The 12,537-nt window shown below is 44.1% G+C and overlaps 3 protein-coding genes across 3 annotated transcripts in view; 1 reads left to right on the top strand and 2 right to left on the bottom strand.

Annotated features, from left to right (window-relative positions):
* Positions 1–12,537, top strand: part of LOC141121670 (uncharacterized) — a 271,996-nt gene that overhangs the window by 46,772 nt on the left and 212,687 nt on the right. The window lies entirely within an intron of this gene.
* LOC141121642 (uncharacterized) overlaps positions 1–12,537 on the bottom strand; it is a 226,262-nt gene that overhangs the window by 169,637 nt on the left and 44,088 nt on the right. The gene's annotated exons all lie outside the window — the stretch shown is intronic.
* On the bottom strand, positions 1,325–12,097 carry LOC141121672 (uncharacterized). The gene is made up of 8 exons (XM_073611363.1): positions 11,999–12,097; positions 10,821–10,934; positions 10,558–10,692; positions 10,348–10,471; positions 10,134–10,231; positions 9,848–10,054; positions 9,580–9,721; positions 1,325–3,415 (listed from the first exon to the last, which is right to left on the bottom strand). The coding sequence occupies exons 2-8, from the start codon at positions 10,914–10,916 to the stop codon at positions 2,589–2,591; spliced, it is 1,629 nt and encodes a 542-aa protein (XP_073467464.1). The 5' UTR covers positions 10,917–10,934; positions 11,999–12,097; the 3' UTR covers positions 1,325–2,588.

Below are 12,537 nucleotides of genomic sequence, written 5' to 3'. Positions count from 1 at the left end.
ACTGCACATGTACTTAAAAAGGCCCACACAGCTTAGCTGTGGGAAGTGGGCCGGGAGATAACAACTCCACAATCTGATGGAATAGGGTTGCTTCTCTCTACTCTTCCATGATGGCTGCCTCTGGAGTACATCCTGCCTTGGTGGAGTTGTGCCCCCCCTCACTTCCCTCCCCTGCTCTATCTGGCACCCAAGTCATGACAGTGACCCCATCATCATTATCCCCTCCAGCCTCATCATCGCCATCGCCAACTTAGCAATGCGCTGTGACTGGGGAAACATGCCTGTCAATTTGTTGTTTAACAGTGTTATCCCCCCTCTGTAGGCTCTCCAATTGTAGACAATGCATGCATCAGTGACACAATCCCTCTTGTGTTCCTGCTGAAGCATACTCTGCATGGCATTATGGACAGGGCACTCGAAGGAAGAGCAGGTCTTCCTTTCCTCTCAAGGCCCACTATATGTAGACATCATTCTTGCAAAGCCACAGAACACCCAAGAGGAGAGGGAGGAGGAGGAGGAGGATTCTGGCAGTTTTGGAGGCCTTTGAAGCAGAGAAAGACATACTGTACATCAATCCCTAAGAGATGGTTTTCAGGCCCCAGAAACCTTGGAAGTAGTATGTGGCTGGGAGGAGGCAGTTCCAGATACTGTAATACTCAGTGAACCCAAGGATTCTGCTTCTCATGCCTCCGCAAACTTTTGGTGCATGGGCTCCCTTATTCTTCAAAGCCTGTGAAAGGACCTGAGAATTTGTGGCATCAAGAAGAAGGATCATTATTGGCTGGCAACTCTCCTTGACCACCATTACAAGGGGAAAGTCTCTGAATTCATCTTGGATAAAATATCTCAAGGACACCTTAAAGAGGAGTTTATGTAATGCCTTTACAGACTCTGGTAGGTTACAGTCTCATGAAAAAGCTAGTTTTGAGGCTTCTGTTGATCAAAGGAGGAGCGGTGTAGAAGGGGGCCACCTAAGTGATGCATTTCAAAAAAATTTTAGTCCTCGGCACCCAGGGCTGTCAGCTTCAAAATCCTATCAGCAGCGCCTGCATCATATGGTGGAAAATTTTCTAGAGGCGAAAACAGACATGGAGAACTTTCCAGTAGACGATCCACGGGGTTACTGGGTCATGAGAATAGACCACTGGCCTGTACTTGCCCATTATGAACGGGCATTCGGTGCTGCCAGAGGTTTTGTGACAGATAAAATAGCGTGCCTGTGTACAGACTCCGTTAACCGGCTGACATTTGGCAAAATGAATCAGTCCTGGATTAGCAGCAGCTATCAAACCCCTGATGTCGATGTCACTGATTAAATGTTTTTGGGCTCTGGACTCTCTAGTCATTTTCTGGTATAGGTTTCATGGGCACAAATAATGCGATGCTAAATTCTTGTTTTCTTGTGTTTAAAAATACAAAAAACATGTTATACTTACCTGGTCTGTGTAGTGGTTTTGCACAGAGCAGTCAAGATCCTCCTTTTCTCAGGTCCCTCTTTGACTCTCCAGGCCCCTTCCTCCTGCTGAGTGCCCCCACAGCAAGCAGCTTTCTATGGGGCACCCAAACCGAGGCTCAGTGTGTCCATTCAGACACTGAGTCTTGGCTAGGCCCAGCCCCCTCTCTCTCCTTATTGGCCCATTGACTTTGCTTGACAACAGCGGAAGCCAATGGTGCTCTGCTGCTGTCTCAATCAATGAGGAGGGGAGTCCTGGGCAGCTGAGTCTCTCCTGCAACATTGCTGGATAGAGATGGGCTCAGGTAAGTATTAGGGGGCTGAGGGGAGCTGCTGCACACAGAAGTTTTTATCTTAATACATAGAATGCATTAAGATAAAAAAAACCTTCCTTTACAACCACTTTAACACCCAAGGACAAATTGTTCCACACCTGTTTGACAGTCCATCTAAAAGGCAAAATGCAGTATTTCCCATTTTAAATCATTGGTTGGTTTAATAGTGTTGGCTTAAAAAAACTTTTATCCTCCAATGTCCAATGTACTCCTAAGTGGGTCCATTTCTAAAAAAATTGTTGGACAAATGTGACAATCATTCATTCAGCCATTTTATATTATACCTGTAAAATTAAGGCAGTGATTTCCTATGATCCTCAGCTCCATCTAGTGACCATAATGGGGAACTTTTCCTGAAAAGCCTCAAACAGTAAATATAGCACAATACTGCAATATGACCACTAGATGGAGCCGAGGAAATCACTGTATGAAATAAAATTCGACCAATATTCACAACAGCTGTGTGAATGCTGGTCATTTATTGAATTAAAAAAAAAGGCCTGTAAGCATTTGTGAAAACTTACATCACAAAAAAATGAAGTGTTTACTTTTCATTGGCTATCAATGGCCAACACAGTACAACACTTCATCCATGTCTTGAGTGAACTTTGATCTCCTTATGAACGGTTTCTTACATGATAAAGATGAGCCATGGAGTATATCTGAGGTATTTACCAGGGTGTGAGCTGTCAACATTCATATAGAAGACATTTCCCGCACTCAAGGCACTAATACACCTCGAGGGTTGTATGGGATCCCTGATGTACAAGAAGACAGTACTTCATTGAAGAAAAATTCCCTCACTCAGGACAGGATAATGGTTTCTCCCCCATGTGAGATCTCTGATGTCTGTAAAGAGTGGATGTCTGTGAAAAACTTTTTCCACACTCAGGACAGGAATATGGTTTCTCCCCTGTGTGAGATCTCTGATGTATTTGAAGATGGGACTTCTGTGAAAAACATTTCCTGCACTCGGGACAGGAATACATCTTCTCCCCCATGTGAGATCTCTGATGTCTGTAAAGATTGGACGTCTGTGAAAAACGTTTCCCGCACTCAGGACAGGAGTACAGCTTCTCCCCCGTGTGAGATCTCTGATGTGTTTGAAGACTGTACTTATGTGAAAAACATTTCCCACACTCAGGACAAGAATACATCTTCTCTCCAGTGTGAGATCTCTGATGTCTGTAAAGAGTGGATGTCTGTGAAAATTTTTTCCCGCACTCAGGACAGGAATACGGCTTCTCCCCCGTGTGAGATCTCTGGTGTATTTGAATATTGACCTTATATGAAAAATATTTCCCGCACTCAGGACAGGAATATGGTTTCAGCCCGGTGTGAGATCTTGTATGCACATTAAGTTCAGATTTAAGACAGAAACACTTCCCACACTTAGTACAGGAAAACCTCTTATCTGTTGGAAGGACGGCACCGTCCCTCACAGTCTGAGGTTCCTCAGGATAAGAGGAATACGATGGTCCATCTACACTGTGTGGTGCCGGATGGACATTTGAGGTAGCCGGGTTTTCTCCTGGACTATACTGTGTGATGTCCTCATCTTCTACTTTACAGTCTGGAGACAAAGTGAGACAATCCTCTGAGGTTTTCCTCATCTCCCGTCCATGTACTAAAATAGAAATAAAAAGGTTATTACTAGACATGAACAGATTGGTTCCCCTAAACCAGGACTCCGCCCACATCAGGCAGCTTTGTCTATGAGGATCTTACAATTCCCCCTCAATGTAACTAGTAAATGGGTCCTCTGATCTCCCACCAGTTCAGTGACAGTGATGAGGGGATTATAGGGCGAGTGTCCCCACCTCTTTTATCACTCATTGCCATCCTCCCAACACAAGAAGTACTGCACTTCCTTCATTAGTCCATTATTTAGTCATGAATAACAGTGGGCCTGAGCCCCACCGGAGGTCAGAGAGTGAGGATGGGGGGAGATCAACCAAGATGAAGACTGGACTGATCCTGAAGACCATCATCATTGGGTTATTGACTCTAACCTCATTATCACCTTCTGTTTAAGGTTCCAAAGTTTGAGGATGTTATCACATTATTAGCAACATGTAAAATTCTGTGCTCCAATCAAATTATCAGATATAAAATGTCCAGCTGGTAGAAAATGGATGTAAAAGAGTCTTATGAAATGTACAACTTATTATATAGGTTACAACAGTTAGGACTATATGGTTCAGAATGATGTAATGTACAACATAAGAGTATATAGTGCAGGGGTAATGAGTATGTAATGTACAACATAAATTATACAGTGCAAGGGTCAGGAGTATATAATGTACAATATAAATTATACAGTGTAAGGGTCAGGACTCATAATATTGGTATTCAGTAATCAGTGGAAGCTTAAATATTTACATGAGACAAGTTGCAGAGGTCCCACACTGCTGCCTCCCATCTCCTAAGACTGCATTTAGTAACTAGGATCTGAGACTATACAGACATTTCCTGCGTCATGACAGCTGAGTGTGGGTCAACTCCACCCCCTTGACCCCCATAGGACATTCCTGGATAGTATAAAAGAATGGCTGTACCTGGTGGAGGTGTTCTTTTTCTGTCCTCGCTATGGACATTCCTGTGGTTTCAGCTAAAGTATTCCTGCCATTTGGTCCCACAGTGGAAGGTCCTCTTGTTGAGGGTAAACCCTCCTGAAATTGGATACTCCTCATGACGGGCTATTGCCATCCTGTCTGCTCTCTCCCTCTGCTCTCAACTTGTCTCCTAATCCGCATGTGTCATGATGGTGGAGCGTGCGCTCCATGCTGGTTAGTGTATGTCTAGTGTTTTCATCTTCCTCCTTCTGGGTCCCTGCAACATTCAGAGGCGGGGCGGAGTGATGATGTCATCGTCTGCTTAGTGATTGCTCCTTTTTCCTGTTCCTGGATTGGCTGAAGGTTGCTGGGTGCTCATTGGACAAGAGGAGAGCACTTCCTTTAAAATCTCCTCCTGCGCTTTCTACTTTGCTGCTGTCCTGGATCTGCTGCTGTTTGTGCTGGTAAGACATGGCTGTGTCCTTCTTATGTACTATGTGAGGGATAGCAGATGCACTCTTAAGTTGGTGTGCCCTTTATGCTGATGGTATAGGTTTTATGCTGTGTACTATTATTGCTGTCTGCTCTATGACCTGTGTATGCTATGTGCTGTATGCTTGTATCTATGGGCTATATGTGCTATATACTTCTATACTATGGTCTATATGTGCTGTATGCTTCCAGTGTTGCCAACCTCCTGACAAAAAACTAAAAATGTAGTGACAGAGCCCATTTATTACTGAGTGACAACTTGGAAAAATTACAGAACTCCTATTAAAAACTAAGACAATTGATATTTAAACAGTATAAACACAGTATGAAAACACTGACAATACCCATGACAAGTAATTTGATTGTTTTATACTTAAAAAGTCAACATAGCATGACAAACTTTCAGCCCCTGATATTTACAGACAGTTGTAAAAATCACTGATTATTTACAAACTGTCTGTAAATTTGCTGACAGTTGGCAACACTGTATGCTTCTATACTATGGGCTATATGTGCTATAATGCTTCTATACTATGGGTTACAGATCTGATTTCAGATGTGGAAATACGGGACAACATGGGAACTAGCGACCACAGGATTATTACATTCAGCATAAATCATAGGAATAGAAGGCACAAGGGGAGTACAAGAACACTAAATTTCAAAAGAGCCAACTTTTCTAGACTGCGCTCAATGCTGCAGAATATTAAGTGGGACCAAATCCTTGAAGCATTGAACATGGAGGAAAAATAGGAGTGCTTTAGGAACATTACTTACGATACTTTTAAATAAAAGTATCACCGAGTGCATTCCAAGGGGTAATAAATATAGAAGAACAAAGGTTAAACCTGGGTGGCTGAACCAAAACGTAAAATGTCATATTAAGGACAAAAAATGGCCTTTAAAAAGGAAAAAGCAAGGGCACTGTCAGAATTCCAACACTACAAGTAATGCAATAAGAAGCGTAAGAATGCAATCAGGGCGGCTAAAGAAAAGACTATGAGAGACACATTGCGGAGGAGGAGGAGAGTAAAAAAGATCTCTAGAATTTTTTTCAAATATATTAAGGTTGGGTTCACATCTAAAATGGATGTGGCTCGCAGCAGGGGTCCGGTGTGTCCCTGTTCTTCGTTTCAGGGACGAATCAGGGATGAATTTTTGACGCAGGACTCCTGTGCAAGCCGCTCCACAGCCCCACGAAGATGTGTGAACCGGCTCCATAGAGAGCCGGTCAAAATCTTCTGTCATGCGAATTGGATGCCGGGAAATCCGCATCCAATTCGCACTAGTGTGAACCCAGCCTAACAGTAAAATGGTGAACACATAGGCCCCATAAAGGACAGGTAAGGGAAAATGGTTACAGATGACAAGGAGAAGGCAGCTGTACTAAATGTTTTCTTCTCCTCAGTCTTCACACAGGAAAAGGATGGATATAACAACCACAACTGTATTGTTAGTAACACGTCACAGGATCTACCCTAGTGGCTAACAGAGGCCGGAGTCCGGAAACGACTGGAGAAGCTTAACATGAATAAATCTCCAGGACAAGATGGCTTACACCCAAGAGTCCTTAAAGAACTCAGTCAGGTTATAGCCAGACTGTTATTCCTAAACTCTAAGGACAGCATACTGACATGATTGGTACCAGCTGATTGGCAAAAAGCCTATGTGGTACCAACATTCAAAAAAGGGCAGAGATATAGTGCTGGAAACTACAGACCAGTCAGTCTAACATTGGTAGTATGTAAACTATTTGAGGGGATGATGAGGGACCATATCCAAGAATTTTCTGATGCAAAAAGTATAATAATTCGCAGTAATCAGCATGGGTTTACAAAAGGTGGCTCCTGCCAAACTGACCTATTAATATTCTACGAGGAAATGAACTGCCATCTGGACAAGGGTAGGCCGGTGGATGTCGTGTATCTGGATTTTGCAAAAGCATTTGGTACAGTCACCCACAAACGCTTAATCTACAAAGTGAGGTTGGTGGGTATAGACCATGGGGCTTGTTCTTGGATAGAAAACTGGCTGTGGGGACAAGTCCAAAGGGTGGTGAGAAATAACGTATACTCAGAATGGTCTAGAGTGGTTAGTGGGGTACCCCAAGGCTCAGTCCTGGGACCAATTTTGTTTAATTTATTTATAAATGATATAGAGGATGGGATACATAGCTCAATCTCAGTGTTTGCTGATGGCACAAAAATAAGCAGGGCAATAACATCACAGCAGAATATAGAACTTTTACAAGAGGACCTGAATAAATTAATGAATTGGGCAACTAGATGGCAAATGAAGTTTAACATTGGTAAATGTAAGGCAATGCAATGGGGGGGTAAAAATATAAATGCAAGTTACTCATTATGGAGGAGAACCCTTAGGGCATTCCAGGATGGAAAAGGATCTAGGGGTCCTAGTAAAAGACAGACTGAGAAATAGCATGCAGTGTCGTAACCGTGATCCAGTCTCCAGGGTTGATGGAGAGCAGTCTCTCTCCGGCAAGGCCCATCAACTCTGGAGACTGGATCACGGTTATGTTGGATGCCAGTATCTAGGGTGGGGGGCTCAATGTCTGGACTTGAGGGCTCAGGGAACATGGCTTCCTCTTCTGCCGTGTTCCTCCAATCTCCTGGAACTGAGAGTGGCCAGGGAAGCACTCAGGTCATTTTTGCCCATCATTCGGGGCAAGAGGGTCAGGCTTCTTATGTACAATGTGACGGCAGTGTCGTATGTATTGAGGCAAGGGGGCATGAAGAGTTGCAGCTTCTCCAGGTCACAGCAGAGATTTTTTTATGTTTGCCGAAGCCCATTTGCAGGACCTGTCTAAGGGGTCCTCAGAACTCTCTGGCGGATAAGTTGGCGGTCAGATTCTCGCTCCACACGGAGTGGATGCTGAATCCAAAGTATTTGTCAAAGGTGTTCACTCAGTGGGAAGTACCCAGTATAGATTTAATGGCAACTCCATTCAACTGCCAGGTACCTCTATTTTTCTCCCGCTACTCCTGTCCACAAGTTCAAGCCCAGGATGCCCTGTCTCAGAGTTGGAACTTCAGGCAGGTCTACCTGTTTCCACCAAAAGCTCTAATTCTCAAATCATTGATCAAGATAATGGAGGAAGAAGTGTCTGCAATCGTGATCATTGCATTCTGGCCGAAGAGGCCATGGTTTCCCCTTCTAAATCACCTGGTGCCTCAAGCCCGAGATTTACTCCTTCTCAATGATCAGACTTACCCTAACCCAGCCTGTCTAGCCTTAACTGTGTGGAATTTGAAAGGAACAAACTGCAAGGTCTGACTCTCTCAGAGTCAGTGATGTCCACCCTCCTGTCTGCTAGGAAGTTTTCTACCAAGACAACTTATTATAGAATATGGCAGAAGTTGGAAGCCTTTTCTGTTCAACGTGGATTTGCCTTTCGCTTCCCCACGGTGGATAATGTGCTGAACTTTTTACAAATCAGGCTGGACACAGGGTTGAGCTACAACACCCTTAAGGTTCAGGTGTAGGCACGTTCGGCTCTTACAGATTCATTGTGGTATAAGGAGTCTCTGGTAATCCGATTTCTCAAAGCAGCAATCAAGATTTGCCCTGCTATATGTCCTTTCTTCCCAAAGTGGGATCTGCCATTATTTTTTTTTCTTTTATTATTATTTTTATTGCAGGTTTCGCAGTTAACAGTACATAGCAGAGCCTATTGGGCATACTCAGATCTGCCATTACTCTTGAGAGGATTTTTGAAGTCACCCTTTTTCTCAGATTTGAATAGTCCATTATAGTATCCCACGCTAAAGACAGAATTCTCACGGCCATAGTCTCAGTAAGGCGGGTCTCCAACATTGCGGTATTCTGCTGCAAAGAGCCATACTGTACCTTCCTTCTGGATAGTGTGGTGTTGAGACCTTCTTCAAGTTTTCTACCCAAGGTGTCGTCAGAATTCCATTTTAATTGGGAATCTGTTCTTCCATCCTTTAGACCCTCCCCAGTGGGAGAACCTGGTCTGGAGGGATTAGACCTTAAGTTGATACTTCAATCATTGATACTTCAGGACGGATGCTCTCTTTGTGTTTCCACAAAATCCCAGGATGGGCGTTGCAGGCCCCTCCAAGAGTCCTTTCTCCATGTATAGTGAAGACAATCCAGCCATCCTACTCCATGCAAGGCCTCTCCCCCCTCAGGAGATCCTGGCACATTCCACAAAGGCGGTTTCGTCCTCCTGGACAGCTTGGTCTAAGGTGTCAGCTGACGTGGTCTGTAAGGCGGCGAATGCTGACGTTCTCAGAATATTTTCATTAAACACTATAAACTGGATGTGAGGTTATCTCAATATGGCCTAATGGGAGCTTTGGTTTTGGTCTGTCGCAGGCTATGTGTAAGAACACCTCCACTAGGTACTGCTGTCCTTTTATACTATTCAGGAACGTCCCAGGAGGGTCAAGGGGGCTGAGTTGAAACACAGTCAGCTGGCATGAGGCAGAGCCAGGAAAGAAAAGTGACAGTGAGTATTGATATCAATTTTCCATTATCCCTCCACCTGGCACAGCAAACAAACAACAGAGCAAGTAACCCCAGGAGAATTGCTCTGTCAGAGATTCTGTTAGACCCAGGCATGAGGTAGAAGACAGAAGGGGAACACAGCTCAAGAAAGTGACCAGGGTATTCTAGGCTGATATCACCCAGTCCTTGCCCTACTCTGGACCAATCAGTGAGCAGTATGGGTGGAGGAATGTATTTAGTATTAATGACCCACCTGTGCTGATCTCTGTAGGAGTGTCCTCCTCTATAAATGTCCCCGTTATTCCATCCTCCTCCATAGACTGCTGATCATCCCTCACATACCTCTCTTCTTCTTCTGCTTTAATCTCAAATTTTGTATCGATTGGATCTCCACTCTAAACCAAGAAAATGAGAGAAAAAATAATCTGTAAAATATAAGCTTTATTATTATGACATCACATTAAAAAAAATCCACACATTGTCTCCATAAATCTGTGTTTTATAAGCTCCGTCCCACCAACCTTGTAACAGTGAGGGATGGTGTGATCTTCCAATTTGGAATCCCGGGAATACAGAGGATGGGGACATCTCTCTGGTGGGTTCCTGGTATTAGGTGGCTCCATCATATCCTTGTGTCCTTCTGAAAACTCCTCCATCACTCCATACTCCTCATCCTCCTCTTTATACTCTTCTTTAACAACAATATTATCATCCCTGCGGTTTCCACTCTAAATATATAATAAAACATTCATTGTAACAAACATGCTGTGTATAAATCAGAACTACCAATAATTGTCAATCATCTACCTGATGATGGTGAGGGATGGTGTGACCTTCCTGTGTGGAATCCCGGGAATACAGAGGACGGGGACATCTCTCCGGTGGGTTCCCATTACTGGATCCATCTGTAGGAAACACACACACCGACTGAATACATTGTTTCTATGTGTTTATCAGATGATGGGGGATCTAGGTGGACCCTCCGTACTGCTCTCTCCTTTACAATAAAGTCTCCTCTTACCCGGTGATGTGAGGGGCGGCTGATTGTCCATCATGACGTCCTTGTAGAGATCCTTGTGTCCTTCTAAATACTCCCACTCCTCCATGGAGAAATAGACAGTGACATCCTGACACCTTATAGGAACCTGACACACACAATGATACAGTCACCATCCAGACACATCCCTTGTCTGTTACTGGATAATGTCCCAGAATTCCCAGCACCGCTCACCTCTTCTGTCAGCAGCTCCATCATCTTCTTGGTGACTTCTAGAATCTTCTGCATGTTGTGTCTCTCAGGTTTTAGGGAGTCACATGGAGGCACTGTGATGGTCATATGATCACCTGACTTCAGAGGAGGAAATCTCTGTATTGGAGAACCAATAGGAATATCATGTAAGAATCCCAGAATCCAACCTCACCTCTCCGGTCAGGTCTGTGTTTTATTAATAGAGATAAGAGTGAAGTCATGTGACCTCCTAGAATCCTCCTCACCTCTCCGGTCAGCAGGTAGATGATCTCCAGGGTGAGGTTTAGTATCTTCTCAGTCATGTGACTCCGGTCCTCCTCCATCCCCTTTGTTACCGTCATTTAATCTATACAAGTCTCCTTGTAGACGGATACATTTGGGAAATGAAAGTAAGAATTATTTGGATGGTGTTGGTCACACAATAATAGGATGTGGATGTGAAGGGGGTCATAGGAGGGTTGCTGTACATTTATGATCTACTGCCCCCATGGGAACACATTTAATCTGGACTGTTTAGTGCTACAATTTTGAGGTCTTGGTCTGTCGGATCAGATATTCCCTTTTCTCTGTTGGGTTTGTTTCCTTTCAGAACTGGTTTGCAGCTAAAAGAGAACTCCTCTAAGAACAAGTGCAGGAATGCCCTTCTTCATCTTACTGGATATTCCAGAACAAATGCCCTGACCAGTGAGACAATAAGGTGGTTAAGATTGTCAGTTCTGTAAGGTCTGAAAAATAAGTAGAGGTGGGGTGGGAGGGTCATCACAGTCCCTGAGGCCCCCGCTGTCCCTCAGAGTCCCAGAAGCCCTCTATTCCTCAGAGTCCTACAGCCTGACTGCCCCCTCAAGGGTCCCAGAGTCCTTCAACTACATTAACCCTTTAGAGGCCCCTAAAGTCTTTCAGCTTTACTAAACCTTCACAGCCCCTCAACTTCCCTCAGAACCTTCAGTATTTTCTTCCCTCTGACACCAATGATGGAACATCTTCTTCATGGCAGGCTGGAGAATGTTTTCTTCCTCCTGACCAGCAATGTAAGGGGCTCTATGCTCCATACTCCTGACCCCTGCACTCCATCATTGTGTTGGCTGCATATTGTAATGATTTCCCATTGTCTGCCTGTGTAGTGTAATAATTGCCCTTTGTAGGCCATGTATGGTCAGGATGGTCATTGTCTTGTCTATTTATTGTCAATGCTGTTTGTTTAGAGGATCATATTACTAGAATTTATCTCCAAAATTAAAAGAGTGTTCCGGCCCCATAAATGGGGAAATATTTTGCCCCTAAAGGGGTTAATCTAGGTTTCCACACTATATATGTGTGTATCATCATCTGCTGGAGATAAAAGACATCACAGTGACTATGGAGGAAGAGGACGGACATGACGGGGGGGGTTACTGGGTGTAAATAGAAAATAAGATCTTATTACCTCCTCTAATGCCAGTTTCAGCAATGTCTTCTCTCTACTTTCACCCTACTCACCTCTCACCCGGAACTTCCTGTCTATACCTGACATCACTTCCTGTCTGTCTTTCACAGACACTTCTTGTTTGGGTAGAAGAGAGATCACCACCTTGTGGAGCTCAGAGGAACTGCAGCCCCAAGAAACATCTCGTATTTTGAACACGGCCTTGTGCTGTGTGTGTATGTACTGTACAGCCATAACATTGACCACTGACAGGTGAAGCGAATAACATTCGATATCTCATTACAATGGCATCTGGAAGTGGGTGGGATATATTAGGCAGCAAGTGAGCATGTTGTCCCTGAAGTTTGTTGTGCATAGCCCCCAACTGTCCCTGATTTCGAGGGACTGTCCCTGATTTGGAGCAATGTCCCTCTGGGCACAGTTGGTCGCATATGATGGGCACAGTTGGCTGCATATGATGGCACAGTGGCTGCAATTGATGTTTTTGTTTCAGTATTTTTCAGTTCGTTTGTGCCCCCCCAAAAAACTAGGAGCACCAG

The sequence above is a fragment of the Aquarana catesbeiana genome, unplaced genomic scaffold (genome assembly GCF_042186555.1).
Source record: "Aquarana catesbeiana isolate 2022-GZ unplaced genomic scaffold, ASM4218655v1 unanchor228, whole genome shotgun sequence".
Taxonomy (NCBI): Eukaryota; Metazoa; Chordata; class Amphibia; order Anura; family Ranidae; genus Aquarana; species Aquarana catesbeiana.
Note: the sequence above shows the minus strand (reverse complement) of the source record. Positions and strands in the feature narration are given on the sequence as shown.

What these genes read in the sequence shown, in the direction of transcription:
- LOC141121672 (XM_073611363.1), bottom strand. Translation starts at nt 10,916, where the DNA reads ATGACGGTAACAAAGGGGATGGAGGAGGACCGGAGTCACATGACTGAG. An exon ending in TGGAGCTGCTGACAGAAGAG is followed by an intron (nt 10,472 to 10,557) that starts GTGAGCGGTGCT and finishes TGTGTGTGTCAG; the next exon opens with GTTCCTATAAGGTGTCAGGA. An exon ending in CCATCCCTCACCATCATCAG is followed by an intron (nt 10,055 to 10,133) that starts GTAGATGATTGA and finishes TTATATATTTAG; the next exon opens with AGTGGAAACCGCAGGGATGA.